The sequence below is a fragment of the Rhinichthys klamathensis genome, unplaced genomic scaffold (genome assembly GCF_029890125.1).
Source record: "Rhinichthys klamathensis goyatoka isolate OS25496 unplaced genomic scaffold, OSU_Roscu_1.1 h1tg000244l_1, whole genome shotgun sequence".
Classification (NCBI taxonomy): Eukaryota; Metazoa; Chordata; class Actinopteri; order Cypriniformes; family Leuciscidae; genus Rhinichthys; species Rhinichthys klamathensis.
The window spans coordinates 1,212,527-1,238,287 of record NW_026606766.1 but is presented as its reverse complement, the minus strand read 5'-3'; the positions used below and the strand labels follow the sequence as shown (position 1 = coordinate 1,238,287).

Below are 25,761 nucleotides of genomic sequence, written 5' to 3'. Positions count from 1 at the left end.
CACAAATATTGGTGTTTGTATGACATGAACGCGATGAACCGGAAGTTGGCAGAGGTGGACGTCTCTCTTTGCACGAACGTCTTTAAGCACGTACAATTTCCGGAAAGTGTCACGCTGTCCTCCATCGGCGACTATTACAGTCCACAGAGGGTCACTTCTGGAAAACTAAGCTGAAAACATGGTTTTAGAAGACAAAATGATCTTGAACGGAGAGCCAGATGAGGTATATATGCATATAGTGTTTTGCTGAGCGGTTTAAATGTAATTTAGGGGGCAAAGGAGCCGCTTTATGTCGAAACGTTCTGATTTATGTGGCCGAGCCTGATCTATAGGTTGATTATTATGTACATAAATATACTATTATTGCAGTCTCCTGTTGTCTAAACTGTTGCGTGAGATTTTCCCTTAGTCTTGGACGTGTAAACACACGCATCCTAGGTATCCCATGTATTACTTTTGTTTTCATACTATTCATGTGTAACGTACATGTAACCTATTAATATACTTTGTTGTGTTCAGGAGGAGGAAGAAGAAGAGGAGGAGGACATGGTGGTATGTCTCTCTCTTATGTATTATATCAACATTTTCTGACCAATATTATATTCCCACATTATGTCCAAATCAATCCATATGATTTAAAAATTACTTTAGAGTGGTTAATTCCATAAACTTTTGTGCCCTTGATCAAGACCTCGGGTTATCTCAGTAAATGAGTGTACTGTAAGCCACTTTGAATTAGTAAACTATTATTAATTACAGCAATTTAATTATTCATTTAAAAGAGTGAAATTTCTATTTGGAATTTTTAAAATGTAATATTAAGGTGAATCTCATGAGGTCATGTCCAGGTAATTTCACCCCCAAATCAAAATACAACTGCAAGAGTCCATAATGTGTGTGGAAAACATGGCTAACATCTTCACCCTTGAAAAAGTAGATCCTTTGGATGCCTTTGATTTTGTGTGTGAATTTCCTCGATCACAGCTGTGCCGTTTTGAGGATGTTGAGGTTATAGCGCCATCTATCGTAACTGAAAGAAATTTGACTTGTGTCCTTTGTGTTCTTGCATACCAAATCCTATTCACTTTGGATATTGAAGTCCCAAGTTACAGAACATTGTCTCATATCTCATATCAGTCAACCCTTTAGGCTTGTGTCTGGATGATATGCACAATTTACATTTAATCATTAAGCAGACGCTTTTATCCAGAGCGACTTGCCAAATGAAGAGAGCAATAGAAGCAATCAGACCAACAAGAGGGCAACAGTATACAAGTGCTGTAACAAGTCTCAGTTAGTCTAGCACACTACACACATACAACTCGAAAAATTAGAATATCGTGCTAAAGTTATGATTTTGATGATCTTACAGCTTATGAAAACCCCAAATTCAAAATCTCAGAATATTTGAATATTACATGAAATCAATAAAAAAAGGATTTTAAATACAGAAATGTCAGCCCTCTGAAAAGTATAATCATACATGTGTATATAGTTATATATACTAAATGTATTAGTTTCACCTTTTAATTTGAATTACTGAAATGCATGAACTGTTGCACGATATTATCGAGTTTCACCTGTAGCAATTTGGGCCATGCACCACGTTTGATGAAGAATATTGTTTGCTATGTGCTCTGCAGGACCCTCTAGAGAGCGTGAGGGAGAAGTGTGAGCAGTCGGAGCATTGTGTTCACGCACGCGAGCGGCTGGAGGCGTGCGAGTCCCGGGTCGGCTCGCGCTCAGCGACCACAGAAGACTGTACAGAGGAGCTCTTCGACTTCCTGCACGCTCGGGACCACTGTGTAAGAGTGCTCGCGGCGGCTAGATGCCATTAGCTATGCTTCCGTCCACCTATTTTTATGTGCATTTTGGGATATCACATTAAAAAAAAACGCTGGATGGAAACACAAGATGTGCATAAATTCTAAAAACGCTCATAAAAACATATGGTGGATACATTTTTTTTTTATCCGATAAGAAGACATGCGCATAATCTATGATGGAAACACATTTACGAAATAAATATAAACTCAGGTGACTTTGCCTCAGAAGAGGTTGTGATTGGATAACTGGACTAACCAGTGGACCAATCGCATCACAGCATCTCAAATGTTGGTTTGGTGTTTCTGAAACGCTGTAAAGTCTGTCATCAGAATGATTTGGTTTATACCACGGTCTGGGTGAATACTCGATTCTGATTGGCTGCAGGGTGTCCATTAAAAAGTGATAGAGGACACCAAGTAAAAGAGTTCTGGTGAAACTGACTGTTTACCGTTCGAAATTAATAAATAAGTGCGCTGGCTACATCAGCTGTGAGTAACCATAGCAACAGGCAGTCAACGTATCCGTTTACAATTATACTATGCCTACGTGTGTTTTAATTATAGGTAAAAAAAAGAAAAGAAAGTGTAACGCCCATGGCTAGACAAGCCTAACTTGCATGAAAAAACAAACACTTTCTGGCTCGTAAGTGAGCTAAACTAAAGGGTTCTCCGAGCTGAGCGCACTATAAATATCTCCGGTTGCTAAATAAACCGTCAGGCGTAACCAGGGAAACCAAGTTATTGTTTGTAAAAACTTTAGATTTCGATTGTAAAACTAATTAAAATATAAACTAATGTTTTAAAAATGTGTTATTTGGCAAGTGACCATGGTATAAGCGGGTTAATGCCCTTCGAGGTGTCCATTGTCTAGGTATTAATGGACTCCGCTGCGCATCGGACGGTTCACGCCTCGCCGTCGTCCATTAATAGAGGGAATGCATTAACGTCACTTCCCCTCCTCAGCCGGACTGAGTGGCTGGAGTTAATAGGGGAAACTGCGAAAACGCGGGTAAAACAAACTATTATCAGTTTAAACTAAAAGTTGGACTCGATATAGTGTTCCTTACAACTTATCAAAGATCCATGGATATTGACATGCAGCCAGGAATCGTGTTTCCTGACATTTATATGTGCCTGATTTCGACGCCGGGGAAATAAATGAAGAAAATTTGCCTGTAAACGTTTTATATAAATACAATATAGATACGTCTAAATCCGAGTGATCACTTAGATTAATGTTATACTGTATATCATCATATCGTCCAGCCCTAAAACTTGTATAGTTTTTTGTCAGTGTTTTTGTTTTTGCAGTCTGTAAAAATATACAGTACCTCAGATTTCTGGTCAAATCTAGTTGTACACTCAATCGCAAAGCTCTTTCCCGGTTTAGATGTGTTTTTCACGGCATTCACGCTGAAAACAAATGCTCAGTCTTTTTGCCACATTTTTTATTGTTTCGTCTGTCGCTCTGAGACCAACTCATTTATGATGGAGGAAAAAAGAGCCACAGTTTCTTCCTCAATTGCAGCAACCATTTCTTTTACTGATATTTTGCGCCGATTTCCCAGGAAGTGTTGATTTTGTTCTCTTGAACACATGAGATGGAGACACGCTGCTTTATTCGTAAATGTTTTATGTGATACTCCAATTTTGCACGCATTTTAAAGGGTTAGTTCACCCAAAAATTAAAATTTTCCCATAATTTACTCACGCTCAAGCCATCCTAGGTGTATCTGACTTTCTTCTTTCAGCCAAACACAAGCAGACTTATGTAAAAAAAATATTTTGACTCTTAAAAGCTTTAAAATGGGAGTGAATGATACCTGAGATTTTGAAGCCTTAAATAAACGCATCAATCCATCATAAAGAAACTTTATAAACTAGAATCACTGGCTTCCGGAGTTCCGGCGGAAGAGTGACCTTTGACCCGACGCATGAAGTGTTGACGAACGCGGAAGCACAGAGGATAGAGAATCGAGAGTTTTTCCAGGGGGGGTGAAACACTCAGTTTCAGTCAATCTCATGTTAATCTTGAGTACCTATAGAGTAATATTGCATCCATCATATCTCCAAAAAGTCTTTAGTTTTATTATATTTATAAAAGAAAGATAGGCTGTACCGAGTCTTTCCGGAAAAAGCCGAGCGGGTGGAGGCGTGCCGTGTGGGCGGAGCTAAATAATCACGAGCGCGCAAAGTTTTAGAACTTGTGTGTCGTGGTTTATGAAGACATGATTTGGTTTTACAATAAACAAACAGACACTACAGTAGCCACCTAAACAAATGTATTTAAACAAACACACACCATACATCGCATGCTCAGATACATTAACTATACGTGATCATGTTGTTTAGCCTACTTGCTGTGCTTAAGTTACACGCCGATAGACACACAGATATTTGAAGCAGTTCTACTCACCGCCTGCGGTTCCAACGCAAGACCGTTAACCTTTAGTGTTGGGACTGCTCCATCCTTGAGAACTAAACGATTAGCAAATCCGGCTTCGAACTGGGCCTTGTTTATAAAAAAAATCATCCTCGAAATGCATGGAACAAACAAGCACTTGCACAACTGTGTTGATGTTCTGGAAAAACAAACTCCATCCACTGGTCCCTTAACGCTTGATTCTTCGGGAATCTGTGCAGTGTTGTCTTGCCTTGGCAACCGAAAACACACTTCTTTGGTGACATATTCGAGCGCAGCCGATGCACAGCGCTTTGATGGGCATAGGTTACAGCTATCGCTCTACCCTTAGGACATACCTGTCAACACTCCCGTTTTTCCCGGGTTTCTCCCGTTTTTTAGCCCTATCTCCCGGACCCCTCCCGGTTTGTTATATTTCTCGGGAAACTCCCGTAATTTGCATGGCCGAAACTCTTTTATGAATAATCGGACCAATATGTTTGTCTAATGTTGACCAGTTGCCAGATTGTATTAAATGTAGAGGTGGGCATAGATTAATTTTTTTAATCTAGATTAATATTGAAATTAATCTAGATTAATCTAGATTAAAATGGCTCATTTGAATTCTCCCGAAGGCATTCAGAATATGTGTGCTACCCAAATAATGACTAAAAGTAAGTCTTTGAGAATAGTTTGCCTCGCGTAGGGATGTGCATTTCTGCCAAAAATGCCATTCGACAATCGAGGAGCAAAAGTCGAATATCGTTAAAAAAAAAAACAAAAAAAAAAAACGCAATGACAGAAAGGGAGGCCAATTTCATCTTTAGCGATTTGTCATCAAACAAACTGTTTATTAATTGAACAAGTAACATGTTTTCGTCCTTTTTTTTAACATAGTAGGCTAATTGGAAGAAGAAAAACAATACGCACGACAGTCCGTTTTTGCATCGCCAATGCTCGTTAGATCAAAAAATAATGTCATCATATGTCATAAGAATTTTATGTGAACCTGCCTTGTTACTGCAATAGCCTCATTTTTAAACAAATTAGTTTCAATCAATGTAAACTATTCGTGTGATTATGCCACTGCGCAATACACGCGCAATAGGCTACACACACAATGTATTACCTGAATGAAATGAAATCGAATGTATCGTCCTGTGGAATCATTCATTCACAGACAGCTTACAAAGATGTTCAACTAATAAAGTTCTTCATCGCTGACAAAAATATGATGCATTTGCAGATTTGCATTCACTAGACTAGACTGTAGATCGGCCACTTCATCCAACGCTCTTGATGCTCTTAAATCTTCCTGTTTCGACTCCGAGTGTGAATTGAAAGCGCTTCAGACGATTCAGTGCGCGAGGAACTGAACAGATCAACTGATTCGCGAACCGATTTAGACAGATCATCTGACAACTTGTTTGATGAAGTCTTTGAACAGAATCGACTCAAAAGAGTGATTCATTTGTAAATGAGCATCGCTCATGCCCATACAAAGGACACAGCGCGCTTGGAATAAACTCATTTAACAACGTATTGCATTAAAATAAAGTAACGAGAGGAACGTCGCCCAACGTAACAAAGTAAAAGTACACCTTTGTGTCCGTGACAGGAAAATACCCTACTGCGCGATCTGTGACAGTAGGCGCGGCGTCATACTACCCATTAGAATTGCGCGAAAATATAATGATATTCGAAAAAGCTATTTATGATCCCAACCCAACTTTGATTAACGGCGATATTTTTTTTATCGCCCGATAAGAGTCTCACGTTAACGCCGATAACGGCCCAGCACTAAATGCATTATATTCACACAATCCACAGACCATTTACAATTTCAACCCGTTTGTCACCTCAACCTGGCAACCTATAGGCTAACCCAGTTGCGCAGTCGCGGAAAGTTTAACCCGCAAGCGAGCCGATAGACATGATGGCAGGTGAAGGTGGTGTCCCCGCAATAAAACTGAAGTACAGTTTGTAACGCGTTGCTTCAGGAAGATTAGGGATAGCTCACAACTGAAGTTATTGCATGCAGAGGCCAGACAGACACACGGAGGCGATTGACATTTCACAACTCGCACTTTATTCCCAAATCGAACTCGTGTAGCCTAACTGTCTGTCACACGTTCTACCGTCCACATCGTTACTTAATAAACAAAATAAGATAGAAATTAGCATCAAACAGAAATTACCCGCATACATGGGGTGTTCGCATAGACAGTAAAAGGGGTATTCGAGGCCCAGGCACATACAATACAATACTGCCGACAGTTCAACAGGGAGCGCACAGCTCTTAAAGGGGCCACACCTTATTTCTAGTCGTTACAAGTTGTACATTTACCCCCCCCCCTCCCCCCGGATTTTGAAAACCAAATGTTGACAGGTATGCCTTAGGACCGTATAAGGAAATTCCGGCGCATCTGACGTCATACGCGCCCATACTCGAAAAAAAACTTTCCGAAACTTGTGACAACCAGGAAGGAGTATTTTGAGAACAGAAATACTCAATCAAACGTACAACTTAATTTTTGAAACTTTGTCCATGTTTAGCATGGGAATCCAACTCTTTAACAGTGTAAAAAACTCACTATGCATGAAATAGCATTTCACCCCCCCTTTAATGATAAATGTGGGAGGAGCTTGAGTTTCTTCCCAGCTCTCTTTGTTTGAACCGCGAGAGGTGTCAAAGCTTGCGCTACTCCTACATCCTACCTCATGCGTCAGGTCAAAGGTCACTCGTCATGTGGCGGGTCAGAGGTCGACTCGCATACGGCCGTTACAGGAAGCCAGTGATTTATTATATTTTATAAAGTTATAAATATGGATATTTTTCTTACAAAAACGCATGGCTTCGCTGCAGAAGGCCTTTATTATCCCCCCGGAGTCGCTTGGATTATACGTTTATGATCGATGCGCTTTTTGGGCTTCGAAATCTCAGGTATCATTCACTCCCGTTATAAACCTGGGAAGAGCCAGGATTGTTTTTAATATGACTCAGATTGCAATCGTCTGAAAGAAGAAAGTCATATACACCTAGGATGGTTTGAGGATGAGTACAAAAAGAACATTTTTGGGAGAACTATCCCTTTAAATTCACAACTGTGGGTGGAAACGGCTAATGATTGGTCGAGAGGTTTAGATGAGGCATTTTAGGAAGAGTCTTTGAGTTAAAGTAAAAATGCTAAATCTATCGTTATTTACTCTTGTTTGTCATACCTAACTTGTATGCTGCTATTTTGTGTGTGAGAAAATTCTCAAAATCTTCTTTTGTCTGACAGAATTTTTGCTCTTTAATGAACTGTTTAAAATAATTTGTGAACATAATTTTTGCTATAACTTGTTGTTCTGTTCTTGTTTTCTACAGGTGGCTCACAAGGTCTTCCAGTCAGTCAAATAAATGGAGCTGTTTATAGATGGTTGTCTGCTTATAGAAATACACTGCTCGGTTATTTATATAATGTGATTATTGACCCAGATTCAACAATTCCCTGTAACCGATTCCATATTTGCCGAGTTGTGACTGAAGTATTAATAACTGTTATCTGTTTTCTTCTCTCATATGAAATAATGTGTCCTCTGTTGTTGAGATCAGTAAAGAGATGATGTTGACACAGAATTTGGGTTTGTTGCTAATGTCAAATAACAGAAAACAATAAAGAAATGAAGACAACTGCTGGATGGAATACTTTATTGCCATAACTTGGTTGTTGGGATCAAATGTGTTTCGGTGTAAGGAGCGGAGCAGCAAAGAGGCATCAACAGTATACAGTAGACCTGATAGAAATGAAAACAGGTAAGCATCAAGGAACATTATAAATGAACTCGAGTTGTGTTCATAGTAATACAGTAGAGTGTTTATAATAATGTGCTGGTGCTTAAATAGAGTGAACATTCAACATTGTATAATCTTCTTGCACTGTGCGTAATTTAGATAATGCTGCGTCACACACTCTGCTTTGTCATGTCTTGTCTTCACATGCTTCTGAAGAATCTTACTTATGTATTTAGCAAACAATAGCAAAGTGTGTAGAATACATTAAGATGCAACTTCTCACACAGGAATAAAATAGAAAGGGTGCTATGCTTATTCAAAGGGACATATTTAATGGGGCAATTGTGATGAAAAAAATACTACTTTTTTGTTTTATGTAATCAGTGATTTATTGCTTTTGAAGAACCTTTCATGAGCTGGAGTGCTGTACTCGGCGGGACATGCACCACGTGTTTCATACAGCGCGTTTTATTGGCTACAGCAGCGCCCGGAAGTTAGGAGTCGATGCGTTGGTTCTTTGCATAGAATTTGAGCGACTAGAATGGAAATTTGCATGAAATTAGTTGTTTTAACTTACGGGACTTAGCAGCCCAAACCTGTCTTTACTGAGAGTTTTTAATTTGATGGATATAAAGATAAAATTCAGATGTAACTTGTTAGAATGATATTCAGTAGGCCTGTGTTATCTATAAATAAAAAAGTTTTCACGTGGTAACTGTTACTTTTCTCAGCAGTAGACACTTCGGCCCAATCGCAGTCGTGTGTGATTACTGAAGACGATTTAAAAATATATATAATTGTATAGAGCCTTATGTCAGCGACTTTACATTTGCATATCAGCTGTTAATTATTTGAATGTATCAATTTAAAATATTAAACTTTGAAGTGTACAAATGTCACAAATAAGTGGGGGAAAAGATCAAGATTAAATGCAGTTTACTGAAAGCTTCCGCTTTTTGAGCAGCCGAGCGCCACCTGGAGGAACAATAGCTTTCAGTCACAGATTTCCTTCCATTTTTATTTCCGAAACACATGACGGAAGCACAACAGTAGAGATGTATCGAGCACGCGCTCGGCTGTAAGAAAACAATATTTGTGCTAAAATGGGAGTTTCAGATGGAAGCTCGTTGGTGCAAATGTGCATCGTGAAAGTTGCTCAAAACATTGATCTATTAGAAAGAAAGGTTTTGAGTGAGTTTTACTTATAACAACAATTATTTACTTGTCAATCCCTATTCAAGACTTAATATGTAACGTTAGGCCTAATTTAAAGGACGTGACCATGTTTGACATGTATAATATTGTTTCTATGTTTCTTGATCTAGATCTGCCTGTCTCTCTCCTGAAAGACTTACTGCCACATCTAAACATTTACTATCTGGACAGGATTGAAACTGCTGCTGCCACTAAAGGTACAATACATATGAATGAAGAGCATCTGATTAATCCCAGTGTGCTCTCTTCATATATGTGTGTGTGTGTGTATATATATATATATATATATATATATATATATATATATATATATATATATAATAGTGTAGAAAATGGATTCCTTTGAATTAAAATGTTCAAATACAGTCCATGTTAATGAATAAAGTTAGGGTGTTAGATTTAATGCTAAAGCCTGATGTTCTTTCAGGAATCTCCACCTCTGTAATTTGGGCAACAATATGGAGAGATCTGGATCAGACGTGGCGCTGGAGATCGAAGGTTTGCTCTTCATATGATCATCTCTGCTGAATCAAATCTTGAATGTCATTATTTGTGATGTCAAGTTTCTTATAAGTATAACTTACATGGCCATTAAAGGGTTAGTTCACCCAAAAATGAAAACTCTGTCAGTAATGACTCTCCCTCATGTTGTTCAACCCCGTAAGACTTTCGTTCATCTTCAGAACACAAATGCTCGAGCACTTTAAAGCAAGATGGATTCTGATTGGCTGTCAATGTTTATCGTACCACAGCTGGGGAAAAAAATGACAATGATATTGATTGACAAGGTTTCATGAATTCTTCATAGCATGTTCCTGCTGTACTTCTGAACTGAGTTCAACTTCTTTACAGGGACAGCTGGGTTATTAATTCAAATCTCGGTGATTGTGTGATTTGATTCACTTTATCATAGAGAGAGAGAGAAAGGGAGTAAAACTAGGGATGTACAATATCGGCCAATATGTTCATTTTTACTATCGTTATCGGTCCAATAAGAAATTTTGGACAATATTTTATTGGCAATAAAAATTTATTATTTCCTTCAGCTGAGACACTTCAGATGCACACTGTTCAACATGATGGTTTTGAATTGCTTGAAATATGATTTAAATCTCTTAAAAAAGGAAAATACAGTTAAGTGCAACATTTTCAGTGTAGGTCTGTCATATAGGCTACATAAAATTATAAGGAGAACATTATAGTTGTGTGCTTGGGACATGGCATCACACACATGACCAGCGTCGGCCAATAGTGAGCCTGCGTGTGACGTGCAACCCAGAAGCTGTGCGCAATATCACTACGTGAACTCACTCGAGGCCCACAGAGAAGGAAATGAATAGTTGAATAAAGTCGTTATTATTGTTTGTTTTTTGCGCACAAAAAGTATTCTCCTCGCTTGATAAACGTAAGGTTGAGCCACTGTAGTCGCTCGGACTCTTTTAACAATGTCTTTCATAACTTTTGGGCCGGCCAGTTTCGATCCCTTAAGAAGCCTATGGAGGAGTGATCCAGCTCTCAGATTTAATCAAAAATATCTTCATTTGTGTTCCGAAGATGAACGAAAGTCTTACGGGGTTGAACAACATGAGGGAGAGTAATTACTGACAGAGTTTACATTTTTGGGTGAACTAACCCTTTAAACCTTTATATATATATTCTGAGTTTTTAGAGCAAACTACCAAGTCAAATTCCTCATAAGTGGAATGTACATGGGCAATAAACATAGTATTTTATTTCGTTTTTTTTGTGTATTGTTTTATTTTTATTCTGGATTTGTAGAGCAAACTCCAAATTCCTTATGTAGACATTTTAATTTAATTTTATTTAGTTGTGAATTATTTATTATTATTATTTTTTTTTAGAGCAAACTACCAAGTGCAACATACATGGCCAATAAACCTTTTAAATATTTATTCTTTTATTTTATTTGTGTATTATTTTTGATTGGAAGTCGAAATCTGTATGTGGACCTTTTTTTTTCTTTCTTTTTTGAGTTTTTAGAGCAAACTGTCAAGTCAAATTCCTTATAAGTGCAACTAACATGGCCAATAAAGATTTTATTTTATTTTTTGTGTATGATTTTTTTAACGATGGATTTTTAGCGCAAACTAGCTAAAACAAATTGAATTTCTTATATAGACCTTTAAATTTGATTTGATTCAAACCTTGGTCCCCATGAGACCCGTGTTATGTGCAAGTGCACTAAACCTGAAATCTGATTGTGTGTTTTTTCAGTCAGCGCCGCTCACTCAGGACTGGAAGCAGCGATGCTTGGAAAGGCTCTTTCACATGGTCATGTTCACCCAAGTCAGTCGAGGAGGAGCGTACCTTTCCAACCTCAGCGATTCCTCCATCCTCTCCATGACCGTGAAGCACGTCAGAGTCCTCTCTCTAAACACCTCAACCAAAAACATCTGCAGGCTCGCATCCGGTGCCCTGCGGCCCATCCTGAGCACCCTTGAAACGGGCGTGACGTCCCTCAGATTACTGGATGCCAATGCTCTATTCAAACAGGGGCGGAAACACGTGCTGTTCATCCTCCACCGGCTCCTGGACCACGGCTCTGTCAGAGAAGTGGTTCTGAGAAGAAACTCAGATTCATCTTTTCTGCGCTGGCTCATGTCCAGGCACAGGGGTCCTCAGGGGTCATCAGTGTCACCAGAGACGCCCCACGCTGATGGCCATTGTTCAGGAGAAGATGATGGAGAGCTGGAGGAACCCGCAGCCAAACGTCTCGCTTTAGACATGGAGGAAAATCCAGAGGTTTTGTGCCGCGAGTTTTCGTCCTTTAGCAGCCCTGCTGACCACTGCCCTGAAGGTCAGATCCACTCGTTTGATTTTGAAGTGTCCAAATGTGAAATCCTGACCACGGTGTCACACATCCTGCCTACATGGTTGTGTCTTCACACACTACATCTTCATCACAGCGACTGTAAGTACCGGCTGATACTTAAATATGATATCTAGTTTTTCCTAAACGTCTACACATGTTAGCCTGGTCCTTCCAGACTCTCGTACACATTTCATTTGTACAGAGAGTCTGGCCTCGCTCCATTGACAAGCGTTAACTTCCTTGTAGGCGGGTCCTCTGTTGAAGTCTAAAACTATTGAATCTGCCCAGAGTCACTCTGGATCTGCCGTAACCAATCGCTGACGTTTGGTCGTGACCAGTGATGTAGTGGTGCCTGGAGAAGTGGGAATACTCTTAATTTATGCCCCCAATATTTTTTTAAGCGTCCCAGCAAAGGATGAACGCTCTTTGTTATAAACAGTGACGTAAGACTAGTCTTGCATTAGTATTGAATATGCAAGACTGTAGAATAGGCTATAGAATATAATGAATACAATAGAACATATAGAATCACTAGTATTCTTGCATATCAGGGCCGTACGTAGGGTTTTCTAAATATCCAGGTCCCATAAATGATATTGCTAGGGCGGTTCGGGGGCAAACACAGACAGGCGGAGTGATACAAACAGTGAAAAGTCGAACACATTCGAACGTTATACAAATTAAATACAATAATAATGGCTATATATTTAATAGGGTGCTTGTGTTGTTAAATCGAGCTTATAATTTCCACTGTCTTTGATCAAACTGATTATTTCTGTCGGTCATTTAAAAATTCTATCGAAAAACAGCCGTATGTTTTAGCTACTTGCATCCTATCTGGCACTGTATGATCGTTAACTGAAGTGAAGCGTCGCGTTGGGATTAGCGCTCGGCTCGCGCTTCTGTGAACAAAAATCCTGCTTGCTTTGGTCTCAAACATATTAACATTGACGAGCGGGTGTTTGAGTGCTGAAGCAGATCAGATGAGAAGGTCAGTTATCGTCGCGATGGAAGAATCATTGCTGCAACAAATTAGAGTTAATATTAGGGGTACGACCCTGACTGGGTGTTTTTTATTTACGAGATTGGATTAGCAACTAAATGATGCGCATCAGAGGGGATTTAGAAGTGGGTATACGCAATGCCGACTGAAAAAGAAGTGGGTATACGCCGTATACCCTGCACTACACCACTGGTCGTGACGTATGACGACTCAAACTAGCGCAGGACATCAACGTCATCGTCCTCAGCCTCAGCCACTCCCTCTGTTCGCTGATTGGACCGGTAAAAAATTGATCGGAGAAAACCCAAGAATAAACAGCAAACCCAGACGTAGTACTGAAGGAAAATGAATATTGAGCGGAAGTACGTAGGAGAGCGGAGCCAGGCTACACATATGTACTAGTCAGGTGGAAATATATATATATATATATACATACACTACTGCTCAAATGTTTGAGGTCATTAGGGTTTTTTGTTTAAGAAATTAATTATTTTATTCCGCAAGAATGCATTCACTTTATTAAAAGTGAAGACATTTATAAATAATACACATAAAAGATATCCATTTCAAATAAATGCTGTTTTTAACTTTCTTTTCATCTAAGAGTCTTGGGAAAAATGTATAACGTTTCCACAAATATATGAAGCAGCTCAACTGTTTCCAACATTGATAATAATCATAAATGTTTCTTGAGCAGCAAATCATCATATTAGAGTGATTTCTGAAGGATCATGTGACCCTGAAGACTGGAGTAATGATGCTGAACATTCAGCTTTGATCACAGGAATAAATTACACTTTAATATATATTCCAATAGAAAACATATTCCAATAGATTTTTTTTGATCAAATAAACGCACCCTTGGTGAGCAGAAGAGACTTCTTTCAAAAGCATTTAAAAATCCCACTCTCCCCAAAAAATTTAAAAACACTTCCCGGCAAAACAACAACAACAAAAAAAAGTTGCTTTTTGGATTTTGGACATTATTTCAGTGATTGTTATGTTTCTAGCATGTTATACAGATTGAAAAATTTGAATATGGTGTAAAACTTCATTTATTTCAGTAATTCAACTTAAAAGGTGAAACTAATATATAGACTCATTACATGCAAAGTGAGATATTTCAAGCCTTTATTTGTGTGATATATATATATATATATATATGTTAGATGTTATATAATTTTAATGATTATGTCTTGCATCTATGAAAACCTTTACACAATATTCTAATTTTGAATTTGGGGTTTCCATAAGCTGTAATCCATAATCATCAAAATTATAACAAATAAAGGCTTGAAATATCTCACTTTGCATGTAATGAGTCTATTTAATATATTAGTTTCAGCTTTTAAGTTGAATTACTGAAATAAATTAGCCTGGGTTTCCCCATACTGCCTTTGCGCAGCGCGATTTTATTCACTCTGCAAGGCAGTCTGGATACCATGGTCCAGATTTTCGCCTCATCTAGGGAACCAATCACAGAACGGGGAGGGAGCAGTGAGACGATGACGACACACCGAAGCAGTTTGTTTATATCTATGAATCCAACATGGCAGCAGACGCAAAGTTACCTTCGATGCAGCCTTAATTAGATAGTGTTCTAAGTAGTTTCATGGTAGTTTCGTGCATAGATATCCATAATAAAGGCTAGATGCCTCGTCCGCGCTGCTGGCCAATGGAGGTCGACGTCCGCACCTGGCGGCCATCTTGTCACAGGCAGCTCGCTCATTCGTAACATGGTGTTTTAATGGTGCATGTACTTTTAAATAACCATAACTTGCTCAATTTTCTACTGATTTTCAAACGGTTTGGTTTGTTATAAACGTCAGAGATGTAGTTATGACACTGCATACTTATGAATAATTATAACATATATGTTCAGGCATTCAGAATTATAGCCATATTAATAACGTTTGTAAATCCGTCAAGATTTCAGCGAGATAAGAGGATTTGTGTTCATGCTGATCACTCACCTTACATCAGAGCCTGAATGTGACAAGATGGCCGAACGGTGATGCCGGAAGTGACTCCGCCGTAAGACATCTAGCCTTTATTATGATATCTATGGTTTCGTGTACGCATAAATCTCTGACCCATCGTCGTCTTCCTCATCTAATTTCTGTCGCTCTGCATACGTCATCTGGTATAATTGAAACGATTGGCTATGAGCTACGACTACGTACAGGCGCATTTGATAGACATTCGTAGCACCCAATAAACGGCTCTGGGCATTCATAAACCACGCCTCAAATACGAGAAAATGAACATGTGGTTCCCAGACCACGTATCATTCTCAATGATACGTGGTCTGGCGTTAGCCAGGCTAGAAATAAATGAACTTTTGCACAATATTAATTTTTTTTGTTTTTTTTTGTTAACAACTGTTTATTGAGTTTTCTTATTTAAAGTCAAGAAACACAAGAATACAAAGCAAAAAGCAACTATACAAGTCGAGAACTCACCCCACCCCTGGTAGACTTCAAGAAAATAACAATAAAATACAAACATAGAATGTAGACCCCAAAAATATATATACAAATAATAATAATAAAATAAATAACTAAATAGATAAATTACATGGATGGTAAAAGGGTTGACACACTATCAAAAGCAGCTTGCCATAAATTCACAGTCTTAACATTGGATCCATGCATTAATCTTTTGAGTTTATGTTTGGCAACAGTTCTTCTAACCGTTATTGATGGAGTGTGCAGCTTTTCCTTTCTTAAAGGGGTCATATAATACCATTTTTGTACAAGCTAATATGATTCTTTAGGGTCTAAATTAAAAGTTTGTAATATACTTTAATTAAAAATTCTCATTAGTATTGTAAGAAAACACTTATTTTACCTGGTCAAAAACAGCTCTGTTTTCAGCACGCCGTTTCAGTGTATATGACTTTAAATGATCATGAGCATTGCTGACTCCGCCTCTCTGTTCTGTGCGTACACCGTTTGTAACACAATAACCATAACGCGTTGTTCAGTATAAACGTGGGATTATGAATTATATTGAGAACGTCTTACATAGAAAACATGCCGTAATGTACCCAGAGTGTAAACCGACGCATTCATCGTGAAGCGTGCAGCTAGCGATTTGCAAAGATTAATATATTAATATAAAGTTTAATAAAACGTTACACTCACTTCAGTTCTTCTGGAGATTCAGCAGGAACACGAATATCTGGTACCGATCCTTTATTCAGGAGCAGCTTCTTATCAAAACCAGCTTTATACTGACCCTCGTTTATAAAGCAGTCTGCTGAGAAATGATTCGCGCAAACATGAGAGCATTGACGTTGCTCGTGGGGAATATTCCCTTCGAAAACAAACTCAGCCACTGCGTCTTCAGCGGTTCGGATTCAGGAACATTAAAATGACTGTGTTCGTTATTACACCCAAGAACAGAACACCACAATCGCTTAGACGCCATTCTGCTCATAGACAGTGCTCCAGCATATCAACAATGACCGCGCCGGTCCGCGCAGACTATGATTGACAGCTGGCTCACGAGCGAGGGCGGGTCTGTGTTGAAACGCGCCTGTCAATCAACAATCGTGGGAGGAGCTTCCGACCGTGTGACGTCACACGGTCGAACGGCTCGATTTGAGGCAGGGGAAAACATATAAGGAGATTAAAACAAAAACACTGGATGGATTTTTATCATTATATGATGGTTGAGTACAGGCACTGCAAACACACATTTCAGTACAATCAACTTGTAAAAGTGCATGTACCATTATATGACCCCTTTAAACAACCATGTAAGAAGAACATCATGGCCATATTCCAGTCAAGATTCATCAGGCTCAGATTGTGAAAGAATGGTTGGGAGGAAACATGAGGAATCAATTACACACATTAATTATCTGCATTGACTATACAAGATCTTGACCAAATATTAATGCACATCTTGATGGAAATAAATGTTGTGATGTCTACTTTGTCACTGTATATATATATATACACACTACCGTTCAAAAGTTTGGGGTCGGTACGATTTTAAATACTTTTAAAATAATTCTCTTCTGCTAACCATGGCTGCGCTTATTTGATTAAAAATACAACAAAAATCAGTTATAGTATTAAATATTATTCCAGTGTAAATCAGCTGTTTTCTGTGTGAATATATAGTAAAGTGTAATTTATTCCTGTGATCAAAGCTGAATTTTCAGCATCACCAGTGTCAGTGTCTTCAGTGTCAAATGATCCTTCACAAATCAGTATAATATGAGGATTTGATGCTCAAGAAACATTTATTATTATTATCAATGTTGAAACAGTTGTTGGTCTGTCAGTTGTACAGTTTTTTTTTTTTTTTTTTTAGGATTCTTTGATGAATAGGGTTAGGGTTAGAATCTTTTGTAACATTATAAATGTCTTTACTGTCACTTTCAATCAAATTAATTATTCCTTGATAAATAAAAGTATTGATTTCTTTCCTCCAAAAAATAAAAATAAAATTCTCACTGACCCCAAACTTTTGAACGGTAGTGTATATATATATATATATTTTTTTTTGCCATAATATGGAGATCTCTGAATGCAGTGAAGCGGTCGCTCTGTGTTTGTCTGTGCAGGGCTCATTCGTGAGGAGGAGATGTCAGTGTTGGTGGAGTCTCTCAGACTCTTGTTCCTGAACCCCGGCTGCTCTCTCACAGATCTCAGTATAAGTCACGTTTGCGGTCACACACACTTGATCAGCGTGCTGAGAGCGTGTCCGAGTCTCCTGAGCCTTTCTCTGGAGATCTGCCCTCCTGCCGACGGAAACACACGTCACAGGCTCCAGACGCGCTTCACTCAGAGCAGACGTGAGTCAAACCGATGCATATGAATTCTGCAGATGTTCATATGCTCCAGTTTTCATGCATAGATAGATCGAACATTGCTAGTTGATGCTAACTTTTAGCCAACAACCTAGAGGTGGAGTAGATATTATATAAAATCAATGGCATCAAAATATTGGATGGCAGAAGATAGATATTGGCAATCCAAAAAACAACAATAATAAATAAATAAAACACTCAGGTTTGGCCAAATATGAGTTGCTATTTAAAAGGCAGTTTTTTTCTCCCTAAATTTGATCAAAGGCTTTTATATAATTTTTTGCCCTGAATTTCTTACAAAATAAATGATCACGCTTTGTTTCGTCAGACATTACAATTTTAAAAGTTTAAAAATACATTTTTGGTACTTGAAATAAAATAAATGTTAACTAAAATAATAATAAAAAAAAAAAAAAAAATATATATATATATATATAAGTTTTCATTAATTGCCAAGGCACAATTTCTCATTTTTATTTAGTATAATTTGATTTACTAAAATAATTAAAACTAATGGAAAAAGTACTATAAGGACAAAAAACAACAAAACTAATAAAAACTTTAACTAAAATGTTTAATGTAAAATAAAAAACTGATTCATAATATTAATAAAACCTATATAAATATCTCAATTATATAGAAATAACACTGACAGTGTCATCACTCTTAACTGATTGTAACTGAAGATATTTGTCTATCATTCATTAATAATGATATAAGTTTGAGATTGATAATTGAGTGTTTATCTGTTATTCACAGAGCTGTGCCTGGAGAAGCTGTCGCTCAAATCCACTGGTCCGATGACAGTCAAGTGTTTCCTTCCGGCGCTGACGTGGACTCCCAAACTCACCAGCCTTCATCTCTCAGGAACACGCCTGTCCCCACGCTTCTTCCACACAGTAGCAGGTGCTCCCGCTTCATCCAGACCTCTACTTCCTTCTGCCAACCTTGTGACAAATTAAAGGGTTAGTTCACCCAAAAATGAAAATGATGTCATTAATGACTCTCCCTCGTGTCGCTCCAAGCCCGTCAGACCTCCGTTCATCTTCAGAACACAGTTTAAGATATTTTAGATTTAGTCCGAGAGCTTTCTGTCCCTCCATTGTAAATGTGTGTACGGTATACTGTCCTCGTCCAGAAAGGAGATAAAGACATCATCAAAGTAGTCCATGTGACATCAGTGGGTTAGTTAGAGTGTGTTGAAGCATCGAAAATACATTTTGGTCCAAAAATAACAAAAACTAGGACTTTATTCAGCATTGTATTGTCTTCCGGTTCTGTTGTGGATCCGCGTTCAGTGCCGCCGCTGACGTGTGTCTGGTGTGTGTGTGTGTGTGTGTGTGTTCTGGTTCTGTTGTGGATCCGCGTTCAGTGCCGCTGCTGACGTGACGTCTGGTGTGTGTGTGTGTGTGTGTGTGTGTTCTGGTTCTGTTGTGGATCCGCGTTCAGTGCCGCCGCTGACGTAAGACGCTGCTGACGTGTGTCTGGTGTGTGTGTGTGTGTGTGTGTGTGTGTATTCTGGTTCTGTTGTGGATCCGCGTTCAGTGACGCTGCTGACGTAAGACGCTGCTGACGTGTGTCTGGTGTGTGTGTCTGGTGTGTCTGTGTGTGTGTGTGTGTGTGTGTTCTGGTTCTGTTGTGGATCCGCGTTCAGTGACGCTGCTGACGTAAGACGCTGCTGACGTGTGTCTGGTGTGTGTGTGTGTGTGACCAGACACACCAGACACACGTCAGCAGCACCCCTGAACGCGGATCCACAACAGAACCAGAACACACACACACACACACACACCAGACGTCACGTCAGCAGCGTCACTGAACGCGGATCCACAACAGAACCAGAACACACACACACACACACACCAGACACACGTCAGCAGCGTCTTACGTCAGCGGCGGCACTGAACGCGGATCCACAACAGAACCAGAACACACACACACACACACACACACACCAGACGTCACGTCAGCAGCGTCACTGAACGCGGATCGACAACAGAACCAGAATACACACACACACACACCAGACACACGTCAGCAGCGTCTTACGTCAGCGGCGGCACTGAACGCGGATCCACAACAGAACCAGAACACACACACACACACACACACGTCAGCAGCGTCTTACGTCAGCGGCGGCACTGAACGCGGATCCACAACAGAACCAGAATACACACACACACACACACACCCACCAGACACACGTCAGCAGCGTCTTACTTCAGCGGCGGCACTGAACGCGGATCCACAACAGAACCAGAACACACACACACACACACACACACACACACACCAGACACACGTCAGCAGCGTCACTGAACGCGGATCGACAACAGAACCAGAATACACACACACACACACCAGACACACGTCAGCAGCGTCTTACGTCAGCGGCGGCACTGAACGCGGATCCACAACAGAACCAGAATACACACACACACACACACCCACCAGACACACGTCAGCAGCGTCTTACTTCAGCGGCGGCACTGAACGCGGATCCACAACAGAACCAGAACACACACACACACACACCAGACACACGTCAGCAGCGTCTTACGTCAGCGGCGGCACTGAACGCGGATCCACAACAGAACCAGAACACACACACACACACACACCAGACACACGTCAGCAGCGTCTTACGTCAGCGGCGGCACTGAACGCGGATCCACAACAGAACCGGAAGACAATACAATGCTGAATAAAGTCCTAGTTTTTGTTATTTTTGGAGCAAAATGTATTTTCGATGCTTCAACACACTCTAACTAACCCACTGATGTCACATGGACTACTTTGATGATGTCTTTATTTCCTTTCTGGACAAGGACAGTATACCGTACACACATTTACAATGGAGGGACAGAAAGCTCTCGGACTAAATCTAAAATATCTTAAACTGTGTCCTGAAGATGAACGGAGGTCTGACGGGCTTGGAGCGACACGAGGGAGAGTCATTAATGACATCATTTTCATTTTTGGGTGAACTAACCCTTTAACATGCATAACTCTAAAATACTACAGAAATAATGTTAAGAGAATATGCTTAATTGTGAACTGAATGCAATGTTTTTGATGCATGTTAATTGCAATTAAATGAAAATGTATTAGTTTAAATGGTAACAGGTCCTGTTAGTTAACATTAGATAATGCATTAACATTTACTAACAATGAGCAATACATTTGTTGCAGTAATGTTAGTTAATAAAAATCAAAACCGTTCATTGTTAGTTCATGTCAGCTCGGGTTCATAAATAATATTAACAGAAACTACTTTTGATTTTAATATTTTGTTGTTGTTGTAAATGTCGAAATGAACATGAACTAAGATGAATCTGACTTGTTTAGAAGTATTTTCACTGTTAGTTCATGTTAACCATGTAGTCTTGTATGTCATATATCTAATAACACTACAGTTAAAATTACAATCTTTAAGTACTTTACTATGTTTGTAAACATATTAAAATAAGTGTACTTCTTTTAAGCACGACAAATAATTTTAAACATGATTTAAAATGTACTTTAACGTAAAACCTTATTTGACATTATTACAAAGTGCATTTTTTAAGCGCGTACTTAATAGTTGCTTAAAAGCGTACTTCTTTTTCACAAAATCAGAGGCCAAACAAATGTATTTCTGAGGTAATGGTGAAAATGTCATAGCAGTTTAAAGGGATAGTTCACTTTAAAATTAATTTTTGGTATGTTTTAGCTTACCTCAAGGGCATCCAAGATGTAGGTGTCTTTGTTTCCGCAGTAGTTTCGATTTTGATATTTTCAGGTCAAACCGTTCTTGTCTGTCAGTCATATAATGCAGGTCTATGGTCACCACCTCAAAGAGCATGACCAGAGAAGTCCAAATTAAACATGATTTAATGACTCGTAAATGTAAGTACACATTGATGGCCTAAGACACGAAACGAGCGGTTTGTGTGAGAAAACCAACAGTATTTATATCGTTTTTACCTCTTGTAACCACAGCCACGTCCAAGTGATCTGAGGGCGCGGGCGCTTCGGTCTGTGCAAGCGCTGGAAGTGATCTCTTGTGTACTTACATTTACGAGTCATTAAATCATGTTTAATTTGGACTTCTCTGTGCATGCTCTTTGAGGTGGTGACCATAGACCTGCATTATATGACTGACAGACAAGAACGGTTTGACCTAAAAATATCAAAATTGAAACTACTGCGGAAACAAAGACACCTACATCTTGGATGCCCTTGAGGTAAGCTAAAACATATCAAAAATTAATTTCAAAGTGAACTATCCCTTTAATAATGTAGAAATACTTGCCTTACACTTGTAATGTTTGAAAATGAATCGTTTCAGTGTTTGATTACAAAATGTTTTTCCCGACTAAATGCTATTAAAGGTATTGTAGGTAGGAATTTCATAAAAAAACTTTTTCCCAAATTTGTTTAAACTTTCTGTATATATCAATGCATAATTAAAATGTAAGGACTCTGATAAAAAAAGAGTATAAAAATCGAGTGACTCTAGACCGTTTAATCTGCACTAAACACAGCTCATTATTTCCATCCGGGACGAAACAAAGGATTGGCTTAGGCGACTGTCACTCTCTCGCAACCATGGCAACCACCCTTTTGCCACACAGGACCTGCCCACTTGCGCGTACCCGTTTGATTTGAGGAATTCAAGAGGCACGAAACCTAGGAATAGAAAAACAATGGCAGAGAAAGACCAATCAAAAGACAGTAACGTTACTAGAAAAGGTAATGAACAAAAAGTCTTTGGATAAACAACGAAATAAAACGCGTGTCAATATCGGCGTGGCTTTCCAGCGATGGCGAGAACTGAGAGACCTCAAGGGGCTGAAAAGTGACGCCTTGTGACGACCTCCTCTGCTTCGCCCTCGACCCCGGATCTGTCCTCGAGCTGACGATGCTTGTCTCTGGAGTGTATAGTCCTCATCAGAGTCAACAATGCTTTCATCATGGAAACTCTTACATGCAGAACACCATGTTATGAATGTTACACGAAATTCATCTTCATCACAGTGTAAATGATGGCAATGGAAAAACGTGTATCATGCAACCTGTTTTTAGCTTTGCCTTATAGATAACTAGCTCGTTAGCGAATCAATAAATATATATTTTAAACTTTACCAATATTGATAGTGAGTACTAAAATACATCTTATTTGTTTATCTTCATAATGATAAAGTTAGATTTTTTTTATTACATGTGATTCTGACATGATGTCACTACATGGATGCACTGCGCTCCTTCCTCTCCGCTCGTCTCAGGTAAATAATGCGTCTTCAGCTCAGCGGTCGGAGTCGCGCGTTCATGTGTTTTGGGGGCGTGGCTTTGGAAGGAGCCCAGAAGGGAGGGGGTGGAGTGAATGGAAATAATGAGCTGTCTTTAAAACAGTCGTGAGAGGTCTACAGACAATCGATTTTTATACTTTCTTTTTCAGAGTACTTACATTTTAATTATGCATTGATATAAACAGAAAGTTTAAACAAATTTGAAAAAATGTTTTTTTTTATAAAATTCCTACCTACAATACCTTTAAGCTACAAACTAATTTAGTTTTGTACAAACAAAGCTGATTCATATGCTAACATGATACATGTCTCCTTTTTCTCCTCATAGAATCGAATCCTTTACTCAAAGTATTAAACCTGGAAGACGTAAACCTAGCTGACTATCACCAGGAGATCCTCCATTTCCTGGAATATTCTGTGTTAGAAGGTACAGCATAATGCATAAAAAAGCTCATAAGAAAAAACAATCCGAGGCACTCAAGTAATTCGTTTTATAGAAAAATATAAAAAGCCTTTATTCTTTCATGGCTTAGATTTTAAAAACAGGTGACCAACAACACCGTGTGCCGTTCAAATCTAAGCCATGAAAGAATAAAGGCTTTTTATATTTTTCTAAAAACTAATTGCTCGAGTGCCTTGGATTGTTTTTTCTTATGAGCGGAACCATCCCTACACCCAAAGACACTGAGACACTGAAGTTACACCCCGTGCAGCACTTCTTGCATTCATAAAAAAAGGCTTGAAATGAATGCCTAATGTTTGCACTGTTGGTTGAATCTCAGAGCTGTCCTTGAAAGACTGTCGGCTGCTGGACAAGTGTACCGTAAAGAAGGACTTCCTGCTGCCGTTTGTAGAAGCGCTGAGAGGGGTCTCGTCCCTCCAGAGCCTGATGCTGGCCCAGAACCGACTCGGTAAGACCCAACTCGCTCCGTACAGTGTTGCTATTATTTTTAATCAACACTTTTATTCAGCAAGGATGCGTTAAATTGATCAAAAGTGACAGTTAAGAGATTTGGAATGTTACAAAAGATTCTATTAATCAAAGAATCCTGGAAAAATGTATCAGTTTCCACAAAAATCTGAAGCCGCACAACGTTGCTAATAATGGGAAATGTTTCTTAAAGGTTTACATTTCATGTTAAAAATACCAGTTTTTCTAACCCGTACATGCTTAAACAATTGCCTGATGGGCTGAATGAGCCCTTCTCTGCGCACTGAGATTGCCTCTATAATCCTGTACAGTAAAATAAATAAGAGGGATTCGGGAAGGGATTTGACACTGGGCGTGACGTCATGCGCGTTCACGCGGCTATGTCTGGCAGGTTTGTGTATTTGCCGCCATTCTCCGTATCAGCGAAGACAACTCGAGCGACAAAACTTTAGTCAACTTTCGACAAAAGTAGAAGATGGATTCAAAGAGACCGCCTTGTAGTTCATAAACCCCAACGCAAACTCCACGCAAGACAAAGAAAAGAAAACTTTTGTCTAGTGCCACCGAAAGGGCCAAATTGGAGGCGTCGGAATAAGACGAGAGTTAACATCGGGAAGGCTTTCAACAAATGGAGAGATCTCCGGTCTGCTCTAGGGCTCAAACGTTGGCTATTTTCTTGATAAAGCGGTTCATGCACGTGTTTCCATAATAATACAATCATAAGTGGATACACTAAACACATAAAACAGTTCAACTTGTAGATAGATGGAAACAAAAACCGAAGTTTTCCCCTCACACATACGTGTGATTTACTCAAATGCCTTTCCTTTCATATATTTAAAATGACTTGCAGATTTATAACTTTATTACCTCTGAAGACATTATGACTGTAAACAAAAGATTTGTGCGGCTGATGCCCCTTTGGTTATGAACAGCTCGTGTGTGTGTGTGTGGGGGGTCCATGAGCGTGCACACCTCTGGTTGCAGTTTCGCTTGTCGCCAGAGGGGGCGTAGTTCTGCAAAAACTCAGAGACTTGCGCAATGCACCTTTAAACAGCAAATCAGAATGATTTCTGAAGGATCATTCTAATATGCAGATTTGTGTGAGCAACAGACTAAAATATGTCGATTGTCTTAGAGAAGTTATTAACAATTTTGTGTTCTGTGAAATAATGGGGGGCGGGGGGAAATATGACCTAACTTGTTTTTTCTTTTTCCAGCATCAGGTGTCATCGAGATAGCCAACTTATTTTCAGGATGCCGTCCCAGCAAAATCACAACATTAGACCTTAGGTAATACTTAGGTTTTGTTGCATGCATCTTCCATACATGTTTGCTTCCACAATAAACACAATGTGTTCTTCCATACAGCTCAAACTTCATTCTTCCTGCTGAACTTCTGGAGTTTGCACAGCTGCTGGAAACATGCAGACCAGTTCAGCGACTGACCCTAGACCTGCGCTTTAACCCACTGGATCGTGACCCTGAGGTCAAAGGTCAAGCTCTGCGAAAGCTCATCCCGTACTGTAACATGTTAACGGACGACTGGGACTCCAGGTCCACCATGGCGGATCACATCAGTGTGATGTGACAAACTCTTTAGCTGCCTTGTGAAAGACAGTGTGGGGAACAAACTCATGCAGATGTGACTAAGAAAC

General features: G+C 39.3%; 2 protein-coding genes across 2 annotated transcripts; both read left to right on the top strand.

The window, feature by feature from the left end:
* Window positions 1-77: 77 nt before the first annotated feature.
* LOC130100586 (cytochrome b-c1 complex subunit 6, mitochondrial) lies at window positions 78-7,903 on the top strand. Its single transcript, XM_056266078.1, has 4 exons — window positions 78-223; window positions 520-552; window positions 1,644-1,805; window positions 7,598-7,903. The coding sequence occupies exons 1-4, from the start codon at window positions 179-181 to the stop codon at window positions 7,628-7,630; spliced, it is 273 nt and encodes a 90-aa protein (XP_056122053.1). The 5' UTR covers window positions 78-178; the 3' UTR covers window positions 7,631-7,903.
* Window positions 7,904-9,048: 1,145 nt separating this feature from the next.
* Window positions 9,049-25,718, top strand: lrrc41 (leucine rich repeat containing 41). The gene is made up of 10 exons (XM_056266045.1): window positions 9,049-9,196; window positions 9,331-9,417; window positions 9,648-9,718; window positions 11,456-12,152; window positions 17,636-17,866; window positions 18,641-18,787; window positions 23,501-23,599; window positions 23,955-24,083; window positions 25,324-25,396; window positions 25,475-25,718. Exons 1-10 carry the CDS (start codon window positions 9,109-9,111, stop codon window positions 25,692-25,694), a joined length of 1,842 nt encoding a protein of 613 aa, XP_056122020.1. The 5' UTR covers window positions 9,049-9,108; the 3' UTR covers window positions 25,695-25,718.
* The last annotated feature ends 43 nt before the right edge of the window (window positions 25,719-25,761 follow it).